The following is a 21,460-nucleotide window of genomic DNA, read 5'->3' as shown; positions in this document are numbered from 1 at the left end:
AGCTGCAGAGGAGGGGGCACCTCCCGGTCCCAGCCCTGGCTCCATGCCCAAGCAGGCTGCAGAGGAGGGAGCATCCCCCGGCCCCAGCCGTGGCTTCATGCCCAGGCAAACGGAGCAGCTAGACCCCTCCCCCTCCTCCACAGCATGTGAGCCTGAGGAAAGTTTACTTCCAACAGCTGATTGGAGTGACCCTCGCATCAGAAGATTGGATAGGCGGAGGCAACAGAAGGAAGGGAGAGGCAGGCCTTAATGAGTGCTGAGTCATGGAGCCACACCCCATGGCCTATATAAAGGATCTGCTTTCTGGCAGTCTCTGAGTCAGGCAAAGTCGAACTTATCTTGCTGAAGTCACTTACTGGTCTCCTGCCTGCTCTGAGGACTTTGCTAGGACTTTGGGCAGAGCTGCAGAGGCAAGCCTGATTCGGATTTCCCTGACCCGGCCGTCAGCGGAGGAGTGGGACACGACATCAGCCTAGAACTGAAACCCCCCTGCAAAGCCTGTCATCTGCTGGGCCAAAGGGCTTCGGGGCTTCATTTCCTGCTTATTCAGCTGTCGTTTGTTCTGAGGAAGTTTGCCGAAAAGAGGGGGTTGCCATGAATTCTTATTGAGTGACGGCTGTTCTTTTGCTGTAGAAGCAGGATGGTCACTCTGGTTAGAGCCAGCCCTTGGAGGTCAGACCCAAACCTCACCATTGGCTATGCAGAACTAGCCCCATCCTCCTCTCTGGCAGAGCCTCCTTGGCAGAGGCTTTGGACTCTGGAGGAGGGTCCACTTCTCACCCAGGGAGAGGCCAGCTCAGGGATTGAACAGGCACCTTGATTTCAGTCTAGGGGGTACCAGAGGTGGGTTTCAGCAGGTTTTGACCAGTTCTGGAGAACCGGTAGCAGAAATTTTGAGTAGATTGGAGAACTGCAATGCTCTCTACATGGGGCTCCCCTTGAAGAGCACCAAGAGGCTCCAGCTGGTGCAGAATGCGGCCGCGTGGGGGATAGAGGGAGCGTCAAGTAGCTCCCGTATAACACCTCTCCTGTGTAGGCTGCATTGGTTACCAGTGGTCTTCCGGGTGCGATTCAAGGTCCTGGTATCACCTTTAAAGCGCTCCATGCCATTGGACCGGGATACTTACGGGACTGCCTGCTGCCACCAACAGCCTCCCACCGTCCAGTGCGCTCTCACAGGTAGGGCCTCCTTAGTGTGCCGTCGACCAGACAGTGTCGGTTGGCGGCTCCCAGGGGAAGAGCGTTCTCTGTGGGGGCTCCGGCCCTGTGGAATGAATTACCCGTGGGGCTACGCCTTCTCTCTGATCTTCGGACCTTTAAACGCGAGCTCAAAACTTTCTTTTTTCATCAAGCAGGGCTGGCCTAACGTTTTTAGTGAGGGTTTTTAGTGGGGCTTTTAGTATTTTTAGAATTTTATATCCCTATTTTAATTATTTAAAGTATTGAATCAGTTTTTTAATCAATTTTGTATTTTAACTTTTTCGATATCTATGTTTTATTTGTGATGTACACCACCCTGAGTCTTCGGAGAAGGGTGGTATAAAAATTTGAATAATAAATAAACTGGTAGTAAAAATGCTGACTGGTCCCGTCCCCATCTATTCTCTGCCTCCCAAGTCACAGCTGATTGGAAGGAAATGGGGGTTTTGCAGTAACCTTCCCCTGGAGTGGGGTGGGAATGGAGATTTTACAGTATCCTTTCCCTGCCACACCCACAAGCCATGCCCACCAAGCCATACCACGCCCACCAAGCCACACCCACAGAACCAAAACTAAAAAATTTTGAAACCCACCACTGGGGGGTACCTAAGTTGACTTTGGTCCCCTTGCTCTGAAGAACTGAAGGAAGAGAATGCAGCTGTCACCCCCCCCACACACATACACCCATTAAAGAAACCTTTGGTCAGTGTACCAAATGTGCTTTCATCACATAGTTGCCTACGAGATGTTCCCTGTTTATTTCAGTTTGCCCCCTAAGTTCCCTGATTAAATTTCAGCAATGAAAAAAACCCACACACCACTCGGGCAAGAGGCACAAAAGTTGACATCAGTATGGGAGAACAATACGCAGAGCCTACAAGCTCCTGGTTTAATGTGTTACACGCAGCGGGACATTTCTGGGACCCAGTGATGAATGCTGGGCACAGGCAAAGGAGGAGCCCTTTCCGTGCTACTCGGCTGGAGTGGGGCACTCTGCAAGTGGGGCATGGCTGCTGACAGCATTCTCTTTATTTAGGGGACTATTAAAGAGATTCCTAAAGAGGCTCCAGATTTGAACAACTTAATTCTTTTGATACCAGCATCAGCTGAAGAGGCTCCAAAAGGTCATCCAGTCCAACCTCTTCTGCTGATGGAGAATTCCTGGAGCTCTGGTTCCATCTAGAGGGCACCAGGTTGGGCAAGGCCGATTTAAACAACCCTCCAATTCTCTTCCCAGCATGATCTACCTGGTGCACAGAAGAGGAGCTGCATCCGAGAGCTGATGGGACTTCCTGGGCCCGTTGCACCTGCATAACTCTAGGGCCAGCCAAGCGGAAAAGCCGAAGGCGTTGTGCCGAAAAGCTGAGCGATGCCGACAGCCTCCGTGGGGAAGCGTTCCCCTCCAGATGCTTTTCATAATGAAGTAGAATCTTTGAATCGGAGAGCAGCATCTCAGAAGAGTAACAGTATGGACCAGTTGGACATTTGTGGGGACAGAGAGATGCAAACAGGAACTCCCTTAATTCTGGTGGTCCAGCAGGACCAAGAGGTGACATCATCAGCAGCCAATCCTATGCCTGGAAGTCTATCCAGGGTTGCCATAGCAACAGATGTGCCCTTCCAAGTTCTGTTCTGCTGGATCCTCTCTTGTGCAAACTGGAGATGGGTCAGGAAGCAGAGCACAGGCTATGCAGGCAAGGAGGAGCCCTTTCCGTGCTACTCGGCTGGAGTGGGGCACTCTGCAAGTGGGGCATGGCTGCTGACAGCATTCTCTTTATTTAGGGGACTATTAAAGAGATTCCTAAAGAGGCTCCAGATTTGAACAACTTAATTCTTTTGATACCAGCATCAGCTGAAGAGGCTCCAAAAGGTCATCCAGTCCAACCTCTTCTGCTGATGGAGAATTCCTGGAGCTCTGGTTCCATCTAGAGGGCACCAGGTTGGGCAAGGCCGATTTAAACAACCCTCCAATTCTCTTCCCAGCATGATCTACCTGGTGCACAGAAGAGGAGCTGCATCCGAGAGCTGATGGGACTTCCTGGGCCCGTTGCACCTGCATAACTCTAGGGCCAGCCAAGCGGAAAAGCCGAAGGCGTTGTGCCGAAAAGCTGAGCGATGCCGACAGCCTCCGTGGGGAAGCGTTCCCCTCCAGATGCTTTTCATAATGAAGTAGAATCTTTGAATCGGAGAGCAGCATCTCAGAAGAGTAACAGTATGGACCAGTTGGACATTTGTGGGGACAGAGAGATGCAAACAGGAACTCCCTTAATTCTGGTGGTCCAGCAGGACCAAGAGGTGACATCATCAGCAGCCAATCCTATGCCTGGAAGTCTATCCAGGGTTGCCATAGCAACAGATGTGCCCTTCCAAGTTCTGTTCTGCTGGATCCTCTCTTGTGCAAACTGGAGATGGGTCAGGAAGCAGAGCACAGGCTACGCAGGCAAGGAGCAGCCGGACCTGGAAGGCAGCCACAGGGAGCCCAGCTTCTTGTCTTGGCCGCAAAGAACCTGGTGCTGTAGGTTTTGCCCCCAGCCTTCCATTGCTCTCGCCAAGGACAGCAAGTCACGGTCCCTTCTGCACCCTCACCAAGTCAGCTGGCTTCGCTCTTCCCTCTCCAGAGTTCAGTGTGCCACACTCTCCGTTGTCAGCAAGCTGATGTGAATTTCCCCATGGCATTTATGTGCCCTGCTGCTTTCTGGGGCATCCTGCTGTTTTAAGAGAGGTGAGATGAGACTTGGCACCACACCTGTACTTCCAGGAGAGGGAGGTGTGTGTGTGTACAGAATAAAGAGGCAGAGATGCTCCATTGTGGGGGTGATGGCTCAGTAGACTTCTGACTGCCCATCAACCTGGTAGTTGGTTCAGATCCATACATTTTGTAGTTACTACAGTTATAACAGATGGAAAGTGGTTGTGCGTACAACTGATCGCACCACATTTTGTAGCTTGGATCCGGAAAACTCGAAGGGACAGTTTCCACCCTATTCCACAAGTAAGGTTTAAACTGGGCTGCTAGGAAGCCATAAAGCACCTCTGCCAACCTTTATGTTGCCAGCCAGAGGGGCTTAGAATGATTTTGGCTTATCATATTGTATCCTCCAACCAGTGAAGCATCCTGATTCGTCAGGAGGCACCTCCACAACTGTTTCCCCCCCCCCTTTTTTTTTCCTTTTTTTTTGTGGAGTGAAGGTGGCTGCTGTTTTGTTTCAGGGAAGGTGGGGATGGGCCGCTGAGCAGACTGTGAAGCCAGTCCATGAAGAAGCAGTTTTGCAGTGGCAGCTCAACCATCTCCCTTTGCAAGTACAACCTCTGCTGTTCTCCACCTTCCCTGCTGGCTCAATCAAGAACTCTTGCTGACTCCTGCAGAGCCTCGGAAGGAGCCTCAAAGCTGGCGATGCCACAGGGTGGCACTGCAGGCTACGAAGCAGCTTCAAAGCCCGTGTTGCTCTTCAGGAGGCTCCACACACAATCTCCACCTTCCCAAAGGGCCAAAGTGAGATGCCTGCTAGAAATCAAGTGTCTGCAGAGGGAAAATGACAAAATGAACCTGGCGATCTTGTGACATTGCGTGCATGCGCACACACACACACACACCACCTTGGGTGTGTGCTGTGAGGGACATCAGAGGAAGGGTTTGTGCTACAGGATCGTGATGCGCATCTGGCCTTTCCGATGAGACTGCTGGATTCTGCAGGTGCCTCTACGATGTAGCCGAGTTCCTCTTTTCAGAGGAAATTAGACCAACCAGGAGTTGCAACATCTCTTCTGTCTAACTTCATTTACTCTGTAGACGTGGAAGGACCTGGGCAGGCCTTCTGTGGGAATGTAAGAGGGATCCAGCTCAGCAGACCCCTGCCTGGAGGCAGCCCAGGAACACGCTCCCGAGGGGCTTGGGGTCTCCTGTCTCGCAGAACCTCCTTCCAGCCCAGGGGATCTCCCTTCTTGCTGAAACAGCAAGTTTTGGGGACCTTCCTCTGCTGGGGTGTGCGTGCGTGTCTCCCTTTCTCCTTGTGAGGAAGTGCAACTCAGCCTGGGGAAACACTCGGATCCATCCGAGAAACCAGTCAACCCTTGGGGAAATTCCTGACCTTTCCCCAACAGCCAAGAGCATGGCCAAAGCTTTGCAACAAGAGTTCTGTTCTGGAAATCAAGGGGGGGGGGAAACAAGACATCTGCCCAAACTCTCTTTCCCTCCCTGGCTTGTCCTCCAGCCATCCCTCACCCGCAGGAGGTTTAGAGGCTCAGCTAAATCCCAGTGGAAGGTTAGTGGGCTGCTCAGCCCCTTTCAGGAGAGGTCTGGGCCGTATCTTAGGAAGCATTGGGTTTTGGGCAGCAGCAAGCAGGGCTGACCTTTGTAGAATAGAATAGAATAGAATTTTATTGGCCAAGTGTGATTGGACACACAAGGAATTTGTCTTGGTGCATATGCTCTCAGTGTACATAAAAGAAAAGATACGTTCATCAAGGTATCAAAGGATGCCCCTGGCAGGGCGAGAAGAGCAGCGCTGGGCCTCTTGCATCAGCTGATGGGGACACACACACCCCCTTCTCCTGCAGATAGAATTCCAGGGAATCAAGCCCACTGACACAGCAGGGTGGGGGGAGCCAGTGGACTGCAATCCTCAGGATAAGAGGGAAATTTAAATTCACACACGTCATCCTAGGTTATTGTGGTTTCTAATCCGGTTTAGTGCTATATTTGAACATAACCACCTGGCTATGCGACACGTTGCCACTTGCTGACGTTGGACTCACCACCAGAGCTGTCTGAAGACGGAAGTGCACAGGAAGGAAGTGGTTGAAATATGTTTGCCTAACATGGCTTCTTCAGCTCTCTGGAAGTTTCCATACAAACATCCATCAAGCTGTGATCTTCTAGCAGAGCCCCGTCAGGTGAGGCAGAAGGGCCACCTGGAGCTCCATTTCTCTCTAGCAGGCAAGACTCCCGGGGTGCAGGCCTAAGCTGCTGACCAGATGAGCCCCCATGCAGGGCTGGATCATCTCCAGAACCTTTGTTCTGATCAGCTGGGGAATGGTCTTCCCAAGGAAATTGATGCAATACTGGCAATTATTTAAATTCAGGAAAGAAATCCGAGGGCCGACTGAACTGGGTTCAGCTCTCCAGGAACCCTCCGTGGACTTGGTGTCTGGTCCCTGGGTCTGGTCCTCAGGCAGTTGGAAAGCTTTCCTGGAGTATTCGTGGGAAGGGCCCACCTTGGCCCTTGGAAAAACACCAAACTTCCAGGCAGAGCCAAGAAGGGGCCAAAGGTTCATGCTATGCAGCACACAACAGGTGGGAGAAGGGAGGGAGGGAGAGAGAGAGAGAGAGAGAGAGAGGAAGACATCCAGACGTCCTTGGTAACAAAATTTATTGTCATGATTGAAGACAAGATTTATAAACATACTCTAGCAACTTGTTGATAAAATAGCAAGTATCCCAACTTTGTAGTTTATTGTCATTTGAAACAGAATGGGAAAGTAGGAAAGGGTTATGATGTCCGTGACATTCGGACCTTCCGCGCCACGGCAGCAGTGGCAGTGGCGGCAGCAGCAGCAGCGGGAGGTCCAGAAGGTCCACCGTGTGCCCAACACCGCCGGGGAGACCAGCATCCAAGATGAAAAGAAGAAGAGAGCAGTGGAAAGGAGTGCACGCATTTCAAAGCCCACAAAACACCCACCATGGTTGAGGTCTCTGAGGAATAGAGCGCAGCTTCTCCTCTGGCTATACCCAGAGAGGAGCTCAGCGCACCAGCAGGCTGTGCTTGGGCCCATCCACCCTTTCCAGCTTCTCAAAGTGTTTCCTGGCATTTCGGATGTTGATCAGCGTTGCTGCAGAAGCTGGAAGAGAGGAGGACCGAGGAGGTGATACCATCCGCATGACCGGGCGGGCTCTGTGACAAGGGCTTGTTGAGGGACAGGAAGGGCAGGCTCCCCTCTGGCACAGCAGACGAACATTCCCTAGACTGGGAGCCCCCAAAGCAGGGGTGAAATGCTCCCAGTTCGGACCGGATTACCTGATCCGGTAGTGATGGCAGTGGATGGTTCAGAGAACCGGTAGCAAAAATCCCTCCCCCCCCCATGCCCAGCTGAGCTACCCGGTCATTAGAGGCTTTTTTTTTTTACTTTTAAAAGCATTTTTTCTTCAGACAAAAAAATGCTTTTAAAAGTGAAAAAAAAAGCCTCTGATGATCATGCGGCTCAGCTGGGATCGTCAGAACCTTTTAAAAGCATTTTTTCTACAACTCTTGGGCCGAAGAGGTTATAGAAAAAATGCTTTTAAAAGCAGAGAAAAAAGTGGCCACGCCCACCCAGTCACATTACACCCCCCCAACCAAGCCACGCCCACAGAACCGGTAGTAACAATTTTTACATTTCACCCCTGCCTCAAAGGTCAGGCTGAACAGGAAGAGCCCTGCTCTCCAACTTACGTATGGAAGGATCTGACATGACGACCATCACGTAGGTGTTTGATGTGAAGATGTCAATGAAATCAGCAAAGTTGGAATTCCTCACTTCCATGCTCTGGAAAGATGCAGCCAACTTACTGGTGGTGGTGGGAGAAATGAGGGGGGAGAATGTTAATTGTTCTATCCCGAATAGGCTCCTTAGTCTTCAGACCTCCCTCCCCTCATTGCCCAGAGGCCTTTCCTTGTCCATGAATTCCAGAGAAAGGCAATCCCACTCCAATGAAAAGCCTCCTTCTGCCAGTCAAAAACAGCCGAGATAAAATGGCCTGGATGGGCTCCAGGACCCCCATGGGGTCAATGAGAATGGCAATGGACATTCTCATGGGTAAAAGTGCAAAACATGGGCTGGCCTGCCCATTGGGTGCAGGCAACGGATCTGGCTCCTTCAGAAGGCAGCCTCTCTCTCTTACCTGCTGAGTCCTGGGGAGTAATGCTCTGCTTTCTCTACGTAGAAATGACCCCCGCCCAGCCTGGCAGATCTAGAGGCCACCCAGGTGCCATGGGCTAATTCAGAGGAAGCTGTCACGATCGACCTGCCAGGGCCAGCATCTGGGAGCAACCAAGGTTCCCTCTGGGAAGTCGCCCATACCCTGTGCTCTCACCTGCAGCTCAGCTTGAACTGCTTAATGATGTTGCTGATTTTCTCAAACCGGTGAATGTCCCGCTGCTCTTTACACTGGTAGTGTGAAATGACCTACAAGAGGAGGCATAGAAGCATCAGGCTGGCTTTGAGCCAAGCAAGAATTCAGCCGAGGACCAAACTCTCAGCCATGAGAAGAAAGATGAAGCATCTGAAGCATACTGAGTCTTCAGGGGGCCCCAAGGACATTCCCCAGACACAATCCATACGCACCCACCATCATGGCAGAACCACAGAGGAGAAAGGGGTGGGTGGGTGGATTCCTCACAAAAGCCCATATGGAAGAGCTTTGCCATCCAGTAGAGCTGGGCACCATGGTTCTCCAAGTGGCCACAGAGAACCAGAGTTCAAGCTATGCCCGCCACAAGACTATCAGTGTGTGGGACCAACAGAATGCATGGAGGCCTATTCTCACAATGGAACAGCCTGACTTCTCATTTTAGAAATCGGAGCAAGACATGTGGGAGGCTTGGGGGAGCCCCTCCCCGATCCATGCCCAAGGTGGGCTCCATCCCTGGAGGCTAGTCCATCTTCTTGCTTACCAAAAATGTGGCTCTTTCAAACAGAAGAACTTCATCAGCTTCAATGATCTGAGCAAAATTCCTGAGGTTCGTTTCCAGCTGCTGGACATTGGGAATAAGCTGGTAGACTATGCTGGACCATGCCTGCCAAAGAGGAAGCACAGAAGGCAGCTGAACTCCTGGCCCATCCTGAGATTGACCCAAAGTGAAGGGGCAGCAGGACCCTCCTCTTGGCAGTCAGCAAATGGAGGAAAGCACCATTTAGAGGGAGGGTCTTGCCTCCAGACAAAACAGCCCAGTTTGCATCTCTGTTACCCCACAGCCCAGAGGGATTTGAGAAGCTATAGACGGGGCAGAAGTGGGAGCTGCTGTAAAACTTCACCTACTGCTCATAAACTGAAGACTCCACTTTTACAGTCCATACAGTCATATGTAGAAACCTTTTTTTTTTTTTGTTTACATTTATACCCCGCCCTTCTCCGAAGACTCAGGGCGGCTTACAATGTATAGGGCAATAGTCTCATTCTATTTGTATATATTTACAAAGTCAACTTATTGCCCCCCCAACAATCTGGGTCCTCATTTTACCTACCTTATAAAGGATGGAAGGCTGAGTCAACCTTGGGCCGGGCTCGAACCTGCAGTAATTGCAGGCTTTGTGTTCTTAATAACAGGCCTTACCAGGCAGAGCTAAACCGGCCCCCTACTTTTGGGAAAAGTGTATTTTTGAGGTCTGATGGCTAATAACACCACTTTTTTTTGGAGCTTCAAGATAATCATATTCCACTGCTGGAATGGCCTGGGAATAGCCCAGACCTTAACCCAATTGAAAATCTATGGAGCCAACTGAAGAAACTTGTTAGTCAGAAGCAACCCAGCAATAAAACCCAGTTAATAGAAGCAATTATTCAGTCTTGGTTCCACATGATAACAGCTGCAGAACTAAAAGACTTGGTTCACTCCATGGGAAGACCTTGTAAGGCTGTCATTCATGCTAAAGTTTACCCAACTAAGTATTAATTGACGTGATAATTTTTGTATATCTCATTTTTTCTACGCATTTTACTTTTCTTCTTTATACTGTAACTGCTATTCTATAAGCAAATCCTTCATAAAAGTTATTGCATTACATTCTTGATTAAATTTTCTTTCCATTGATAAATAATGGTAGTACTCCAAAAAAAGTGGTCTTATTAGCTAGTTTTAGAAAATACACTTTTTTCAAAAGGTTTTCACAATTTTGGCCACTACTGTAGGTAAGCGAGGATCTGAGCCCAAGGCTTCCTCCAGCTTGTGGCTTATAACTTGGTCACGGTTAGCCACCATGGTGGCACAGAAGAACAAACCTTGTATAGAGTCTCATCCCAGATGGACGTTCTGAAGCAAGAGCATTCCAACGGGCGGGACAACCGCTTTAAATCCTCTTCCCGTTCCTTGAAAATCTAACAAAAGTGAACAAAAGGAGACAAATTTCCCTAATCAATATAAGCCTCACCAACAAAGCTGAGAGAGAGGTTCGCAATTATCTCACCAAGGCCAGCACTGCTGGGAAAAGGGGACAAGCTGGAAAGGCCTCAGCAAGAAATCTACAAAAAAAAAGGGGGGAAATTCCCAGAGCTGATCAAAAATGGAGCCCCGCCTATGTGCCCACAGCTACCTCCCAGGCTCAGGAGGTTCTGCGGTTGGAGAGTTTGTGTCATTGGATGTTGGTAGAGGCGGCAGACATTTTGGCAAAGCCTACAGGCAAATGGGAAAGCAGCAGTTTCTGAAAGAGGGAAGCTTAAATGCTTTAACACAGAGGTCACTAACTGGTGGTCCACAGAAAAATTATTTGCATTTTTTTATATTGCATTAAATCAGGGATCCTCAAACTATGGCCCCTGGGCCAGATACGTGCAATGAACGTTTGTGTTGCTGCAGAGAGTCTCCCCCTTCAGGGTCTTTTTGTGTGGGTTGGAGGGGGGCAGAAATTCTGCTTCAACCACCTGGTGCGGGGCTTTGGGCGACGGCTGGAGGGAAGCGCTGCTGGTGGCGAAGAGCCGGAGGGCTTTGTTCCAGTGGGACTTCATCATGGGCTGGAACTGGCTGACCATCTCAGCCCACTGAGCCTCCAGTTGCTGGTACCTGGCCTTGCACTCCTACAGGTCTTCCCTCTGTTTGGAAAGCCTATGCTTGTAGTCCTCAGTGAGGTGCTTCTGCTGAGCCTCCTCAGTCAGATCCAATTTGAACTGAGCTGTTTTGCCAACTCTTTCTCATGGTGGCTGCTTAGCTCCAGCAACTGCTTCCTGTTGGGGCCCTAAGGAGCCCGGACGGGCAGGCGAGCAGTGGCTGGGGGAGGAGTGGTGAGTAGAGGCCAGCGAGGTGCCCCTCGACATGAGTGACATCAAGTTGGCCATGCCCACCCACCCAGTCACACCCACCCAGTCACACCCACCAGGCAGTCATTAAGCAGATCGTATTAGTGGTCCGCGTGATTTTAAATTATGAATTTAGTGGTCCCTGAGATCCAAAAGGTTGGTGACCCCTGCTTTAGCAGATGGAACCGCACTAACTCTACCAAGTGCAGCAGTGCAGACCCAGAGCGAAAGCCAGGAGGGAGGATGGCCTTGTCACCTCCCAAGGGCTACAGTTCCTGCCCTTTGACCGAAAGAGAAACCTCCTGTTTTATCTGGAGGCTGACCCTCACCAGGTCGCGCTGGTCCTCTTGTACTAAATCCATTTTGTGGACAAGGCAGAAAATCTTGGCATCGGGAGAATTCTGGAGAATGGCCTCCAAGCAGGACTGATAGTAGTGCATGTCTTTCTCCAGCTCTCTGCTTTCCACATCAAAGACGTAAATAAGGACCTCCACATTGCGAAAGATGTTGTCACGCTGACTGGTGAAGTAGTTCTCCATGAAGGTGTCCTGGCTGGAAGGAGAAGAGCCACCCACAACAGAAGTCAGAGTCAGACAGAAAGGGAGAAAGGGGAAGAGGAGCACTCAGCTGGGGACCTGCTCCTGGGAGGAGAGATTCCTTCCCCATTTCCAGATAAGAGGGCTGCTTCTGCTCTGATCTACCAGCCGAGGGTCCCAGGGAGGCCCCCGCTGAACTCCCTGGAGTCCTTAACTGGGCTCTCCTGGGCCCTCGGCACCCCACCTCCTGGAAGTAGCAAAAGGGTAGACGAAATAATTACCCGCCACAGTCCCACAGGTTTAATACCAGGTTGCCCAGAAACCGAACATGCGAATGCTCCACGTCAACTAGAAAGGAGGAGAGAAGTGAATTAGAGAGACAGGGAAACAATCCCCAGCAACATCAGAAGGAACCTGGGGTAAAGCACAGAAAAGCCGGTTTGCTTAATCATGGTCTGTTGAAGGAGTTGAGTCCAGGCAAGAACCCAATAAACCAACAAACGCCGCGCTGTTCCCGGTCGAGGGGGGGATGCTCGCCCGGGGTCTCCACCCCCCCCTTCTCGAGCAGCCCCCCCCCGCCCGTCGACTCTGCTTCCCGCCTCACTTGTAGCTCCCAGGCGACGCGTGTCCCGCGCGATGTAGTTGGCGAAGATGATGGAGCGCATGCTGGTCTTGCCAGAGCCGCTTTTCCCCATCAGCAGCACCTGGGCGGCGGGAGAAGAGGCGACGTTGCCGCTGCGGAGACGCCCCCGGCCCCCAGCCGCCCCCGCCTTACCTTCTTCTTCATGGCTGCTGCGTTCGGCATCCCACGCCTGCAAAGACACGCGGGGGGCGTCAGCGGGCGACGAGGGGCCGGGCAGCCCGCGCCCTTCCTCGCCCGCCCCGCTTGGCGCTCGGGCCCCGCGGCCTGTCCCTTCGTCCCCGGCCAGGTGCGGAACCGCGGGCGGGCGGGAGACCCCACCTGTGCTCCGGACTAGCCCTGAGGCCGAGGGGCGCAGGGGCAGCAGCCGCTCCGCGTCGTCGTCCTGCTTCTCGTAGGCCTCACAGCCCCAGCCTCGCGTACGTCGCTCGCCCGTCCTCGCCCGGCTCCGGACAGCCCAACCCACCGCGGCACCTCGGGACAGTCACGTGAGCCGCGCCGCCGCGCCGGAGACTCCGCCCTCCTTCGGTCAGGTGACGCGACGCGCCGATCACCGAGCCGGTATTGCCTAGAGCGACCCTCTCTGCGAAGCTGCGGAAGCCATGTTTTTTGAGGGTGCCGCACTCTCCGGAGCTCTGTAAAGGAAAGGCGGCTGTTGCGCAATGGGAGTGGCGGTTCCCCATGGCAGCAAAGCCGGTTTTGCTGTTCGCGCGCGAAGGATGTTTCGGGAGGGGCCTGGGACGTGGAAACCCGGATCGGTGTTCTGTTCCTGCGCCCCGCAGGCGGCGCTATGGATACGCTGCTCCTGCCGAGGGAGACTTCTGTAAGGGCGGAACACCCCAGTCCCTGGCAGATGAGGCGATCTGGCACAACTTTTCTTACAGCTTCCCATATGGTCTAGCGGTTAGGATTCCTGGTTTTCACCCAGGCGGCCCGGGTTCGACTCCCGGTATGGGAAGATGCGACTTCTTTTTTTGCCGGTCCCCTCCGAAGCCCTACTAGCTCTGCTGCTTGGAGAACCGGCCACGGGTCGAGATCCCAGTGCGCCTCCTCATCAGGGTTTAGCCTCTTGGCCGACAAGGCAGCCGAGGGGATCAGCTGCCCGCAGGCATCGCCCCTCTCGACGATTGGACGGCCCGGTTCCGCTGGGCGGGGCCTTGGGAAGAAAACGCACCTGCGGCGCTGCTCTGGCCAGAGGGCGATGGAGGCAGCCGAGGAGCGAGGTGGGTGTGTGGGGCGGCGGCAGCGGAGTCTGCTGGGGGCTGCAGACTTTCCTCTCGCTTTTCTAGTCCCCCGGCGAAGGTGGCGTCTTTGGGATGCTGGCGGACGCTGGAGGGGAGAGAAGCTGGGCCGGCAAAGACCCCCCGACTTCCGACCAAAGGGGGGACGGGGGGTCCTGGGCGAACTCTGGCCGCCCTAAAACGTGCTGCTGTCCCACCCCCCGGCAGGGCTGGCGAGCGACTCCCTGGAGGCCTTCTTGCTGGAGTTTGACCACGCGGTCCGGGACTTCGAGCAGCGAGGCTCTTCTCGGCCCGAGGCGCCCCTGCAGACTTTGAAGACGGGGCTCCAGCGCAGCCTGTGCGGCAGCGACTGCGACGGCTCTGGAAGTGAGCGCCCGCTTCTTCCAGGGGGCAACGCGGGAGGCGGGCGGGACAGGGGGAAATCCTCTCGCTTCAGCTCCCCTCCGGTTTTGGGGGGCTGCGCCTGGGACTGTGAAAGCGCCCCGCTCGCTCGGCTTTCTGCCTGGCTGTCCAACCCTGGAGAAGCGCAGCCACCTCCCTCCCCTGATAAGTTGCTTCTCTTTGAAGTCAGCAACCATCAGAGAGGCCGATAAATGATTAAATGCGCTTTTTTTCTCCCCCCCCCCCCCGCCGACTGGCTGGGCTGATGAGCTGCTGCCTCTTCGGCTTTCTCTCCCACCATTTGCCGAAGAGAGCAGCCTTCGAGGGGGAGGGAGGCCGCCAGCTGAGCGAGCGTCTCTCTTTGCTTTCCCAGCAGGCAAAAGCATCTCTCCCAGCAGCAGCCTGAACAGCAGCCAGGAGGATCTCATGGCTGGTGTGGCTTCTTCCCAGATTCCTTGCTCCACAGGTGCAACTTGGGATCCCAAGGGAGAGGATGCGGGCAAACTTAGGAGAGCTGCCTTGGTGCTACAAGGCGGACCTGTGTTTCCATTTGTGGACCAGAGGCAACAACCTGGGGCTCTCTTATTGTCCTTGGAGGGCCAAGTCCCCCAAATGGAGTAAAAACAGATCCCCTCTGGAGCCATTTGACTCCTTGGGATGGTTCGCTCTCCCTCTCTCCTTCCACCAGTCTGTGTTCCACCTTCATGACTAAGAGAGAATAAACCTCACCATGATTGAAGTTTTAATTTGGTTCTTTTTTTTCCCTTTTGGTATTGCTGAGATCCAATTATTCCAATCTTTTATTTGCTCTGATCTTTGGCTCAATCAAGATTTGTTAGGGTGAGGAAACTGACAAGTTGACTCGTCTTATCTTGTAGCTAAGCTTGGAGACACCCGCGAACTGGAAGCATTCATTGCAGACCTCGACCAAATCCTGAAGGGTAGGTGTGGGATCTGGGCCCTGTAGGAAGCCCAAAGGATCCTCTGGTGAACCAGGCTTTGCCTGCGGGGGCTTCTGGAGAGCCCTTGGGGCACAAATGGTGCTGCAGAGGCATTTGTAGGATCTCTGGGCTTTCAGAGAGGTACTTTGTTAAGTTCCCGCTGAGGTTGGTGACTGATGAAGCCTTCCAATCATCTTGGAACATGGTGGGTATCCTGGGTCTCTGCGGTCTCTGACTGATGTAGAGGAGGCTGGGAAGGGCCCAAGGCAGAAGGTCTGGAGGGGTCTTTGTTTTAGCCCAGTTATTCCTTTCTTGCAGAAATGTGACCAGCTTTCCTCCTGTGCTCTTCAAGATGAAAATTTGCCTGCTGATATGCTGAATGGACTCAGCCTTTTTTTCCCTGGGAGAAACCCCCCACCAAAATGCCTGATGTATCAGCTATGGCTGCTTCCAAAGCCAGCCTACTCTGCAGCTGGTTTTTCTGCAGGGAAGGGATCACCTTTCGGGTCTAGAAGTCAAAGCAGAAATCCAGTAAGTCTGGATCCCAAAAGTCTTCTGCCATTGGATTGATTTTTGAAATTGAGGAGAAAGCCGGATTACTTGGCTTCATTGTGACAAGCTGTGTGGAGGGGAGGGGAGGGAGCCCCAAAGAGCCTCCTTGGGAGCTGAAGCCGGAGCCCCAACAGGGTGCTGCTTTTTCCCCAGCCTGGGCGGGTTCTGCTGCAGAGGAATGGCCTGGGCAGGGCAGGCGAGTACAGCCACCCTCTGGCCTGGGGGGCCCTCCCAGCTTCTTCAGTGGGACTGTTGATATGGAGGGGAAAATCTGGGTAGGGGAATGTCTGTCTGGTTGCTTGACTGCTGAGTTTGGAGTGGGCTCTGGTCAGAGGAGCTGCATCTCTTTCTACATGGAGCTCCTGAAAGGCCACATGGAGAGAAGTGGGGAGGGGCTGGCTTTTCAACCAGGTGGTGGTGGGAGGGGGAGGAGAGTTAGGAGTCTCATTGGAGGAGATGAGTTGTGCCAAGGTTGGGGTTTTATTGATTCTGGTTTTTATTTTTTGTATAATACTATTCTATGGTTGTAAGCCTCCCAGAGTTCTAGTTTTAAGATGGATTGCTGTATTTTAAATATTTTAAATAAATGTAAATAAAATGCTATTGTCTTCGTGGGTTTGGCTGTAGAAGAATTCATAGCTGACCACCTTAGGCAATGAAATAAATGCCGAAAGAGAAACAAAAAACAAGCATGTATCCAAAGATTTATAAGGTGGAATAAAAGGAAGTTCTTATTCCTTGCTCTTTACGCTCGATGCTGCCTTTAATTCTCTGCTCCGGGAGCTTTTCTAGCTTGCTGGGCTGTGGCACCCATTTCTCCTTACTGTTGCTAGAGCCCGGGCCAGCTGCTGCAGCTGTTGCTGCTTCTCAAACGCCTCTCAGAAGCCGCGCTTGTCCCCGGGTGCTCACACGTCGCTCTCTGCCCAGGATAACCGAGGGGATGCCAGCCGGCCGGCCGTTGAGAGAGCGCTCTTTAAGCCGTGCTTGGCTGCAGAGCTGCAAGGGAGCCCGAGATGCCACGGCAGCGCGTGGGTGGACGGGGAAGGGAGCAGCGCGGCTCGGAGCGCCCCTATCTTGAGACGAGCCACTTCCGCAGCCCACGGGCGGCTTTGAGTAGCGCCGGCTTTCCAGCCGCCCGTCCCGTGCTCGTGGAAAGGGGAGCAGAGCGCTTGTAACCTGCCGGGAGCTTGGGGTGGACGGTAGCTTCTGGGACTGTCCTCTTTCAGAAAGCGGGAGGGAGAGGCGCCCCCCGCCCCCAGGATGCTCGTGCTCCTGCCGCAAGGAAGAAGGGGCTCGCGGTTCTTCACGCTCGGCCTCAGTGGCTTCAGCCTCAAGAGACGGTTGCTTAGAATCGGCTTGCAATTGGGCTTCAGCGGAAGAAAGAGGCAGTTACCTGGAGCATCGCCTCCGACTCCCTTCCTTCGGAAGTTCTAGGATGGAGCCAGCAAGCGCCCAACCCGCAGAACATCGCCTTACCCGTGGGCGAGACTCCACACCCGCCCTGGGGCTGCACGGAGCCACTGCCGAAGGGAGAAGCCCACTGGGAAAGCAGCGGCTCCTCTCGGAACCCTGGACCGCCGAGTTCTCCTGCTGGGAACTGGGAAGGTGAAGAGAAACCCAGGCGGAGGGAGCGCCCAAAAATTCCTTTCTGCTGGGGTAGAGAAGCCCCTGGTCAGCATCCAGAGACTGAGGTGGCTAGCCCCACAGAGACCTCGGGGGCATTCACCCCCCTCCTGTCCGAGCAAACATTAGATTAAAAAAAAAACAAATTAGAAATCTTCCAGGTGTTTTTAAAAAGGGTGTCACTCCTTGGTAGATGTCTGAGGTAGGGTCTCTTGTCCTGTGGGCCTTCCACACTATCCCAATGTGCTGTGTTCAAACTCACAGGGCTACAAACTCCAAAGAAGAAGGCAGTGGCTAGTGCATGCATAATGCTAAACCGTCGCTGCAGAATAAACCCCGAGTGGCTGATTAACAGAAACACTGAGCCCAAAAACACGGTTTCTAAACCACCACGCTGGCAGCCACATCTCTTGGCAAGCAAGTCTCAGCCTTGGCCCCAGTGGGTTGCCATCCAGATGATTCTGGTGTGGACACTCAGGACAGGGGGCCCTGTCTGTCTGTCTGATTCTCCCTGGGCTGGCCTGGTGCTGCCTCCTCCAGGTCACAAAGTGGTTGCAACATAGGCAAGTGAGCCCCCAGCCTCACCTTTCATTGGGGCACAATTCTGCCCTGTGGGGCTGTGTGCCTTCTTAGGACAACCTGGCTCCTGAGCTTCAGTTAGCCCAGGGGCAAAATAGGGCTCTTCCTGCTCACTTCCCCACTATCTTATGTGCACGTCTGCATACTCAGCTACACCCGTGGCTGCCTGTGGCCTTATCATGACTAGTGAGCATTGATAGCCAACTGCCTCCCTGGCTCAGCAGGTAATCCTGCCCTTGCCATGTCTATGGAGAGTCTCAGTCATCCAGGTCATGGTTGTCCCAGAGGTGCTTTTGCAGCTTCTTGGACGAGAAGTGAAATGTCTTCAAAGAAAAGCAAGGAAGTGCAGTTGCCCCTTGAAAAAGCACCTCTGGGGCTGCCATTGCCTGATCTCAGGGTGAGGAGTTCTTCAGCTCAAGCTGGTTTCATGGAAACCAGTAAGGTTTCCATGAAACAATTTAGAAGGCTGGCTTGCAGTGGGGGAGGGGAGCGGGTGGTGACAATGACCTCTGAAAATCCCCCCTCCTCCCCCAGGCTGAAGTTGCAATTTCAATTCCTTTCTCTTTGGCATTTTCCTTTCTGAAGCAGGAAGTGGAGATGAGGAGTGACGCTGCAGTGGGAAGTCAGAAGTCAGGCAACTTCTGTCCTAAGGAAGGCATTTGGGTTCATTGGGGGATTTCCGGTGAAACCCCAGTTGAGAAGCAAAAGAAAGAATATCCATGATGGAATTGAGGAAGGGAATTAAAAAAACAGAAGAATGGCAAAGCCCCAAAACCAGATGGATTACCAGCAGAACTATATAAAAAGTTGCAAGATGTATTTTGCGTGTCTGGAAAAAATATTCCTACAAACTAGACTATAAGATTCCTATATGGGCAAGCCCCAGACACGCAATAGAGAATATAAATATAGAACAGAAACAGGAAATGATTACTTATAAAGAACTCTTGTATGCTGAAAGAGGTAGCTTGCAATTAAAATCTTTACAGGTATTAAATGAAGAAGGGAGGAAATATACTTGGTTTCAATATGGGCAACTAAGCGCTAGATGGAAAGATCAAAAAATTGGTATAATGCAAAGGGAGGAAAATTTAATAAAGCAAATTAGAAATCAGATCCAGGAGCATATAAAGAGATTGTACAATGTGTTGCTTGAAATAGATTCGGAAAAGGATTTGGTAAAGGACTGTATGATAAAATGGGCACAGAAAATCTGGGTTAGAAATGTTAAGTTTACACAAGCACAGAATCTAAGAGAAAATTTTTATAAGATGTTTTATAGATGGCATTTAGATCCCAAAAAATTATCATGTATGTATCCTGATATCCAAGCGAAATGTTGGAGATGTGAGTGTGATGATGCTACATATTTTCATATTTGATGGACTTGCAAGAAAATTAAGGCTTTTTGGATAAGAATTTGGTGGATTATTCAAAATGTCTTGAAGAAGAAGATAAAGTTCCTGCCACAATTTTTCCTTTTGGGAATTATAACGGATTGTACAGTGACTGAGACTAAATTGATCTTGAACTTAATAACAGCAGCAAGACTGCTGATTGGACAATATTGGAAGAAAAAAGAATTACCTACAATAGAAGAATGGATATTGAAAGTTATCAACTTGGCTGAGATGGCAAAAATCTCAGCCTTTTTGAAAGACAATACGCAGGAAAGATATTTAATTGAATGGAAAAAATGGATTGATTATTTACAAAATAGATATCAGATTAAGAGATATCAGATTGCCTTTGAATAATTAGGATGTATTATTTTAGAATGTTATGGGGGAGGTTAGGAAATGAAAAGACTCGGATGAGGCTAATTGGATTAGAAGGGAAAATCTTAGTCTATGTTTGGTTTATGTGTAATAATACCTTGTGATTGACCCGGGAAGCTGGGGGGGGGGGATGGAGTGAAGGGAGAGGGAAGGGGGTTTTGAGGGGGGGAGGGGGGGGAAAGGGAAAACATTTTGTTTGTTTTTTAAAACTTTTTCAATAAAAAAAGTTGCAAGATGTATTAAGTAATACAATGTTACAAGTATTTAATGACTTATTAATAGAAGCCAACGTCCCGAACTCATGGATGGAGGCATATATAAGTCTTATACCAAAAGAAGAATCAGATTTACAACAGCTAAAGAATTATAGACCAATGTCAGTATTAAATGCAGACTATAAAATATTTGCATCAGTTATGGTGCAAAGATTGAAGAGGTTGTTAAATGAGTTTATACATTCAGATCAGAATGGTTTCTTACCTGAAAGACAGATCAGAGATAATATACGAATCATATTGGATACATTGGAATATTAGCACATTCAGAGAAACAAATGGCATTGTTATTTTTAGATGCACGAAAGCATTTGATAATGTGAATTGGCAATTTATGACTATACAACTACATAAGATGGACTTTGGGGATAGATTTATTAATATGGTTAAAGCTATATATAAAGATCAATTGGCAAAGATAATTGTAAATGGTAAAATGACAGAAAAAATGGACATTAGAAAAGGAACCATTATCTCCATTATTATTTATTTTTACTCTAGAAATTTTAAACAGAAAAATAAGATAAGATAAAGAAATAAAATGAATGAAAATAAAAAAAAGATTTGCAGATGATCTATTATGAAAGAACTAATAGAAACGGGTCCAAAGTTAATTGAGCAAATAGAGGAAAATGGAGAAGTAGCGGGGCCTGAAAATCAATAAAGATAAAACAAAAATTATAGTTAAAAATATGAGAGAAAAACAAAACTAATGGAGAAGTTAGATATTCAGGTAGTGAAGAAAGTTAAATATTTGGGCATCCAATTAACTTCAAGGTGTATTTCAGTGAAGGAAGATAATTACTATAAATTGAGAAATCAAATTGAGATAATTTGGAAAAATGGGAAAAAATTGCAATTATCACTAATGGGAAGAATAGTGTTAATTAAGATGAATATATTACCAAGAATTTTATTTCTCTTTCAAATGATTCGATAAAGTTGGAGAAAAAATATTTTGAAAATTTGAATAAAATGATGTGGAAATATATATATGATAAGGAAAAAAAAGGCAAGAATTAATTTTAAGCTGCTCCAAGATTCTAGAACTAGAGGAGGGTTCAACCTACCAAATTGGGAACTCTACCACCAAGCGGCGATTTTAACTTGGGTTAAAGAATGGATTTTATTGAGAAATACAAGATTATTGACTTCGGAAGGACATGATTTGCAATTAGGTTGGCATGCTTTTCTATGGTACAGGAAAATTAGGATATATGGATACTTCCAGAGACATTGTGTGTAAGGAATGGTTTGTTAACAGTATGGGAGAGAGTAAAAGAAAAACACTATATGAAAATACTTCAGGTTAAGTTCTGTTGGTGGAAGAATGGGTGCCTGAAATAGTTCCAATTCAAACCATCTTCCTGTCCAATCCTCTTTTGGAAATTTGCAAGAAGGAGACCGTCACTGGAGGCATACAAAGGGTGAGAAAAAGACGTGTGGGCTTCTTTGTTTTGGTTCTCTTGGTCCCACCCTGACCCCATTTTGCTCCCCAGGGCAACCCGTATTTGGACTCTCTGAACCTCCTTCACAAGGATGTGGCTAGACCACTGCAGTGACCTCAGCCTCCATGAGTAAGGAAGAGCCAGGAAGTTGCAAGAGGCAGTGAGCAACCCTGGGGCCTTCCATGGCAAACAGCAGCCATAGAACAGAGGTGCCCAGGGTTCACTGGTCTCCCGTCTTAAAAGAAAAAAATTGGTGAGAAATGATGACACACCGGCCTTCA

General features: G+C 50.4%; 2 protein-coding genes and 1 non-coding gene across 6 annotated transcripts; 2 read left to right on the top strand and 1 right to left on the bottom strand.

The window, feature by feature from the left end:
* Positions 1-6,552: 6,552 nt before the first annotated feature.
* Positions 6,553-12,822, bottom strand: LOC131183841 (ras-related GTP-binding protein A). The gene is made up of 10 exons (XM_058154558.1): positions 12,683-12,822; positions 12,497-12,533; positions 12,326-12,425; positions 12,003-12,069; positions 11,515-11,737; positions 10,175-10,270; positions 8,850-8,972; positions 8,270-8,361; positions 7,629-7,744; positions 6,553-7,038 (listed from the first exon to the last, which is right to left on the bottom strand). Exons 2-10 carry the CDS (start codon positions 12,524-12,526, stop codon positions 6,941-6,943), a joined length of 945 nt encoding a protein of 314 aa, XP_058010541.1. The 5' UTR covers positions 12,527-12,533; positions 12,683-12,822; the 3' UTR covers positions 6,553-6,940.
* A 185-nt stretch (positions 12,823-13,007) lies between these two features.
* On the top strand, positions 13,008-16,190 carry LOC131183842 (regulator of cell cycle RGCC-like). Of its 4 annotated transcripts, none has more exons than XR_009151853.1 (5): positions 13,008-13,584; positions 13,810-13,968; positions 14,357-14,449; positions 14,862-15,129; positions 15,243-16,190. XR_009151853.1 is itself a non-coding variant. In XM_058154562.1 (5 exons), the coding sequence occupies exons 1-5, from the start codon at positions 13,563-13,565 to the stop codon at positions 15,248-15,250; spliced, it is 345 nt and encodes a 114-aa protein (XP_058010545.1). In that variant the 5' UTR covers positions 13,008-13,562; the 3' UTR covers positions 15,251-16,190. The 4 variants fall into 4 exon arrangements, 3 of the variants coding, with proteins under 3 accessions (XP_058010545.1, XP_058010543.1, XP_058010542.1); XM_058154562.1 differs by having other exon boundaries at positions 14,862-14,924; XM_058154560.1 differs by having other exon boundaries at positions 14,862-16,190.
* TRNAE-UUC (transfer RNA glutamic acid (anticodon UUC)) lies at positions 13,248-13,319 on the top strand. The gene has a single exon. It is a non-coding gene; the product is annotated as a tRNA-Glu (tRNA).
* Positions 16,191-21,460: the final 5,270 nt, after the last annotated feature.

The sequence above is a fragment of the Ahaetulla prasina genome, chromosome 11 (assembly GCF_028640845.1).
Source record: "Ahaetulla prasina isolate Xishuangbanna chromosome 11, ASM2864084v1, whole genome shotgun sequence".
NCBI classification, from domain to species: domain Eukaryota; kingdom Metazoa; phylum Chordata; class Lepidosauria; order Squamata; family Colubridae; genus Ahaetulla; species Ahaetulla prasina.
This window is presented reverse-complemented; position numbering and strand designations above follow the sequence as displayed.